This window comes from Manacus vitellinus, unplaced genomic scaffold, assembly GCF_001715985.3.
Source record: "Manacus vitellinus isolate BGI_N305 unplaced genomic scaffold, ASM171598v3 scaffold_3_pilon, whole genome shotgun sequence".
Classification (NCBI taxonomy): Eukaryota; Metazoa; Chordata; class Aves; order Passeriformes; family Pipridae; genus Manacus; species Manacus vitellinus.
The window spans coordinates 9,647,235-9,653,596 of record NW_021940535.1 but is presented as its reverse complement, the minus strand read 5'-3'; the positions used below and the strand labels follow the sequence as shown (position 1 = coordinate 9,653,596).

Sequence of the window (6,362 nt, the reverse complement as noted above, 5' to 3'; positions counted from 1 at the left end):
CTCATCACTGAGAACTCCTAAGTTGGAGGAGGGATGGAAGAAAGTCTTCCAGGGCATTGCATGCTCTCCTTGCTGTTGGATTGTCCTTTTTCCTGCTCCTTTCAGCAGTACTTCTACAAGCAGCAATCTGTTAAACTACACAAATGTGATTCCTCCGTAGAAACCAGTGTACTTCATACATGGATCCTCTTGGGGAGGAGGAGGAATAGTGTGTCATAATGTAAATCAGGACTATCATAAAGTATATCTGTAAAATACATTATTTAGGGTCACTTAAGCAATCTTAAATATGATTGAGCTTTGTAATCTTCTTCCTTATACACACACATGCATACAGAAATTTGTTAAAACACATTTTTGCAAGAAGCAGACTAATTGAAAACAAGATTATCATTGGTATCACTAATGCCTGTTCAGTTTGTTGAATTTGGAACAGACAGAGCCTGCAGAAATCCCTGTTCCTGGGATTATCTGATAGCAGCTGAGGTGTTGATAGCATATTGTGAGCTAGAACAAAGTAGTTCTTCAGCAAATTTCACACTGTCAAAAGAACACAGGAGCCACATGTCTCGCCTTTATTCTGGACTTCAAAAGGGAATATTCCTTAGTGAATACATGTTTTTCATATAGCTTAACTTGTCCTACTCTTCTTTCTTTTAAATTTGTCTTCTAATTCGTTATTTTGTCTGGAATGCAAAATACAATTGTAGTTCTGTAAGTGCTTGAAAACAATGATGTCTTAGATCCTTACTTATAGTATTTCCCTGTCAGGAATGATGCTTTGAAGGTATTTGCTAGAATCTAAGGGACTCAGGGTTTCCTCTGTATTAAAAGGGAAGAAGCTCCTGCAGAGGACAAATCTGAATCCCTCTCTGTTGGCCATGCAGTGAAATAAAATACCTAATAGAGAACATGAGTGTAAATGCTCCTTGACTATGTTTTAAAACTTAGGAACTGTGCTTTATTTACTGCTAAAGTTGTTCCTCCTGTGAGAGTCCAGTAATAAATATGCAAACAGTGTTTTCAGCCAGGCAGTTTGAGTCTGAACAGCAGCAAATGGTATGGTGTTGTAGACATTTTCATGAAGCTTCAAGCATTTTAATTTTCTTATAATCTGTGATTTGAAAAGAGTAGGGAATTCTCAGGAGGTATGTGTGTACTAAATGGCAGACAGTTTCTCTGCTCCTTGTATGGATGCTACTTCCAGTTTGTCTCTCATTTGAAAGTCAGATGCTCTTCTGTTTTGCTTAATGGCATATTTTATTTAAAAGACTGTGGATTCTTGATAGCTAACTACAAGTCCAGGTCTGGATTTTTTCTTCCTTCCCTTTCCAAAATTAATCCTTTTTCTATTGCATGCCTTTTTTTCTACTCTGTTGTCTAATTGGTCTTTGTGGATTACTTACCTTTAGCTCAGGACTTTGTTCTTTCACCAGACCTTTTATCTTTTTGTGGATATTTTCAAGAACTCTTTTATAACATGAGTGTATTGGGTTGGCATGGCCAGGTTTTGGTAGCAGGGGAGCTACAGGGGTGGATTCTGTGAGTGGCTGCCCAAAGCTTCCCCATGTCTGACAGAACCAAGACAGACCTGCCGCTGGCCAGGGCCCAGGCCATCATGGGTGGTGGTAGCACCTCTGGGATAATGTATTTAAGAAGGAAAGTAAGTTATTGCACAGAAGCAAATTGCAGCCAGAGAATAGAGGAGTGAGAGTATGTGAGAGAAACATCCCTGCATACACGAAGGTCAGTGGAGAAGGAGGGGGAGGAGGTGCTCCAGGTGCAGAGCAGTGATTCCCTTGCAGCCCGTGGTGAAGACCACAGTGAGGCAGCTGTGCCCCTGCAGTCCGTGGAGGTCCATGGGGGAGCAGAAATCCACCTGCAGCCCGTAGACAACTGGACACCAGAGCAGGTGAAAGTCCAGGGAAGGCTGTGACCCCATGGGAAACCTATCCTGGAATAGGCTCCTGGCAGGACTCCATGATGGAGTCTGTTCCTGAAGGACTGCACCCTGAGGAAGCGACCCACACTGTAGCGGTTCATGAAGAAGAACTGCAGCCTGTGGGAAGGACTCACATTGGAGAAGTTCATGGAACAGTCTACCGCGGGAGGGACCCCATGTTGGAGCAGGGGAAGGAGACCTCTCCCTAAGGAAGAAACAGCAGCAGAGACAATGTGTGATGATCTGACCACAGACCCCCTTCCTGTGCCCCTGCACTGCTGGGGGGAGAAGGTAGAGAACTGGGACTAAAGTTAAGTCCAAGAAGGACTTAACCTACCTCGGGGTGGGGAGAAGGTGTTTTCAAGATTTGGGTTCATTTCTTATTATCCTACTTGGATTTTATTGGTAAAAAACTAATTTCCCCAAGTCAGGTCTGTTTTTCTTATGACAGTAATTGCTGAGTGATTCCTCCTGCCCTTATCTTGACCTATGAGCCTTGCATTGTTATTTTCTCTCCCCTGCCCAGCTGAGGAGGGGAGTGATAGAACAGCTTTGGTGGGAACCTGGTGTCCAGCCAGGGTCAACACACCATAGCAAGGAATAGGAAAACTTGAAATTAATACAGCAAGACTGATTTCTTGGTGATGTTTTCTTGTCCGTTGTGCTTTTTTCTTAAGGTGTTAACGGTTGCAGACAGAGTGACACCGTGTGTTAAAGTGAAGAATTTCACTTTTCTTATTTCCTATTTCTTCTTTGGTATGGTCATCCTTTACAGGTTTTTTCTCCTTTTTTTTTTAATAATTGTTATTATTTTAGTATCCATCAAATGTTGAGATTATCTGTATGCTTGCTTTGTCATGCTTTTTTATTTTCCATGTATACATACCTGGAAAACTTCTATGTATAGATTTACAACTCACTATTTTATAACTAAGTGTCCTTGAAGAGGAGTTGCACTATCAATAAACTATTTCTTTTACTGATAAATCTGTGTTTAGATTTCTTTCAGCAATTTAAGAAATGCCATGGCTGGAAACCCAGAGGGTATCCATAGGAATAGAAGAATGTACTGTAAAGATGCTGATTGTGAGGATCTGTATTAGACATGTAGTGTAGTGCAAGGAATGGAAAGGTTGTTCCTGTTTCTAGGAAAACCAGGTAAATAGCAAATAAATGAAAGGTGAAATTGGAAAGTGGTATTTCTTGGGGAAAGGAGAAGGAGGTACTTTAGGCCAGTGTGCAGAACGCATTGCAGTCAGGGACATAAAAATACATTAAAGCAGTGCTTTGCTGATATTGTAGTTTCTGAGACTATTCAACGTCCTGTAGGGTAAAATAGAGACTTGCATATGTTAGTGTTGCCTAGTCACGAGCACTTGAGGGGCTGAGAAGTCAAATCTGATGTCAGGATGTGTGTGCACCAGCAATGACCCCTGTTGACGTTGTGGGTGTGGCAATGTGCTGCTACCTCTGTGCACACAAGGAAGAAGGTATTCAGCTCCTGGATGATGTTTTCTGCTTGAAGATCTTTTTCATTTCTCTTGAGGAAAAGGAATTAGGCTGGGTGGAAGCGCTGTAGAAGCCAAATCTGCTTGGGGCCTGTCAGCTGGACCAAATGAGTCAGTCTGTGGGTGCTTTGAAGGAAGAGACAAGGAATGCTAGTTGGAAGAAAAGCTTTGTTTCATACCATTGGTAAAGAAAAGGTGCTAGACTGAATCACAGAGGCTTGCTTGTTTGGTAACTAATGTATTCTCTCTTTTCCTCCCCTCTGTTTTCATTTGTTTGTTTAGGTTGAATTTTCCTATCCTCCCCTAAAGCCTGGAGAAGGACATGACAGTCACAGTTTACCAGAGGAATGGAAGTACTTGCCATTTCTTGCCTTACCTGATGGCGCTCACAACTATCAGGAAGGTAAGAAGCGAGAGAGAAAGGTTGTATGCACTGCTTCTACTGTAACCCAAAGAAAAATCCTGATACCTGGAGAGCTGATCAATGATTCCTTTTACTATTAGACTTCCTACACTTTTTGTTTAAGTTGCAAAATACGTTGCCAATGATACATTACTTCAAAATTTAACGTAAAAGTAGATCATACAGATGTACCTCCTATATCAAGAAATCAGATGTCAATAAAAACTAAAGGGTTGCATATCAATTGTGTATAGTACTAGCACAAAGCAAGGCTGCCAGCTTTCTCAGAAGTTCTTTGAAGGGTGAATAAACTCTTGAGTAAAGCCTACTCCAGTTTTGATGTGAGGGAAAAATAAAATTCTGAAATGCAGCTTTGTGATGTATGTCGTAATTATGATTTTTTTTTCCTCCAGTAATTTTAAGATTCTTAAAATCATGTACAAGTCATTTCATGCCAGGAGAATGACATGAGCTTTAGTGTATTTGTCAGCAGAATGAAGATAGAAATATCCCTTTGTCATATAGTTACCAGCAAGTTCACTGCAGTTTTTATTTTGTTTAATATTGCTTTTATTTCTTTGTTTATTTGGCAGTGGTATTGTTCATCACTGTGACATTTATATTCTTGTTCAGTTGTTTTCATCTTTTTTTCTACAGAGCAGTGAACAAGGAAGTCACTTTAAAGAGAAAAATCACAGAAACCCTTTAACACTAATTTTAATAAGAATTTTTTTTTTAATCTTTGTATACTTATCTTCCTAATTCTTCAGCTTCTGAAGACCTTGTTTGGAAGCAAAGAAAGTCTTAGCAAAATAATCCCCTTCCTAGCAGCAATTAAGAGTTTCTCTGACTCTGGGTCACAATTTTTGTAGAATTTCTGCATTGTTAAATACATAATGAGAAGTAGGGTACATTCAAAGCTAGGAAAAGCAAGTGCAGCTGCACTTACCTATGTCTCTCCTGTTCATTTTGTTACTATGAAGCAAACAAAAAATTAATAGTTTGTTTCAAAGCAGATTTCACTCATGTTTTGAAAGGCGAACAGTTGTCCTCTGTTTTACTTAGGATTTAGCAACTTTCTTCGAGTAGTAGCAAGTGCATGTGTGTAGGTGTGTGTGTGTATATCTCAAGCCATGGAAGTCTTTCTCTTGTCATATTTTATAGAGATTTTATTTTTCATTGTGTGCTTGCACAGAGACAGTAATTATTTTTTGTAAGACTGGGTTTCACAAATTCTTTTTGTTAGAGTAGTGGTAGTGCATGGATGTCTGTCTTGGCAGTGGTAACGACTACTCTGATCTTTCAGCTGTGTGTGTCCTCCTTGGTGTTGGGGTTTTCTTTCCTATCTTGATTACATTTACCTTCTTAATGGCATCACTCTCCGCTTGTGCAGCTTGACTCATAGTGCCTTGCCTTTGCTCCTTCATGCTGAGATGGGGAAGTAGCATGCCTGTAGGTTTCAGTAGTGCTTCTCTGCTGTCAATAGCTGCTTTTGAGAAGCCATCAGCTGACTTATAGGAGCCAGGTTTGGCTAAACATGAGGCTGTTTTCAGAATATCTGTATTAGCACAGCTGGAGATTCTTCCACAAAATATCTTGCAATTTGAGAACTAATTTGGGTCCAGGCATAGGTTTATATGTGACTTTTTCTTTTTTTTTTTCCCCCCCCAAGTTTCAGAAAATAAGCGTGCCAGTATTTTCAGCAGTAAACCTCTTATAAATAAGTGATGCTGAAAATAAATATACCGAACTCTTGCTAGTGACTTACAAAATAGTCTTTTCTTTTTCACAGATACCGTGTTCTTCCATTTGCCACCGAGATGTGGGGATCGAACCACAGTGTATGGCGTCTCTTGCTATAGGCAGATTGAAGCAAAGGTAACTTCCCAAGCTGTGAATTAATTATATTAATTAAATAGTAGGCTTGATGTGTTAACAACCCTAAAATGCAGTGGCTTGCGTTACACCAACAGCCAAACTGCACGATCGGCTTACGTTAAAAGTCTATAAAAATGTGCACAGTAGGTAGCTGCTAAACTTGAGAACTGTTGTTTTCCTTCCATCAGTGGGCATACTGTGATCTTTTGAAATGTTCAAGGCGATTGGAAAATATATTTTGTTTCTTGAGAGCTAATCCAGGCATCAGCACCAAGGAGCAAAATGCAGCTGTCAGTCTGTCAGGAGGCCAAGTCATGTTTCCAGGAAGTAGGCCTCCTGGGTGGAAAAAGTTGAAATTTCTCCAGTGTGTGACCATGAAGAATTTGAGTATTTCTTGGGATCTGACTGTGCAGGTGTAGTGATATTTGTCTTCAGCTAACCTCCTTTGCCAAAAGTACACTTGCAGAGTAGACCAGATTCTCCCCATTCATGGCAGCTGCTTACTGATACTGAACTTTTAGTGGGAAAGCTGAAAAATCAAGACGAGCCATAGTGTGAACCTGATCACACTGAGGAAATTAGGTACCTAATCTACTAAAATCAGCCCATACTTTCAAAAATAGTAATGGTA

At 40.2% G+C, this 6,362-nt stretch overlaps 1 protein-coding gene across 1 annotated transcript in view; it reads left to right on the top strand.

The window, feature by feature from the left end:
* The first annotated feature begins 1,567 nt into the window (after positions 1–1,567).
* AVL9 (AVL9 cell migration associated) overlaps positions 1,568–6,362 on the top strand; it is a 28,154-nt gene continuing 23,359 nt past the window's right edge. The window contains exons 1-3 of the mRNA XM_018075114.3: positions 1,568–1,663; positions 3,733–3,853; positions 5,646–5,731. Of these exons, the coding sequence (XP_017930603.1) occupies positions 1,568–1,663; positions 3,733–3,853; positions 5,646–5,731 (303 nt within the window). The remainder of the gene's footprint in view (positions 1,664–3,732; positions 3,854–5,645; positions 5,732–6,362) is intronic.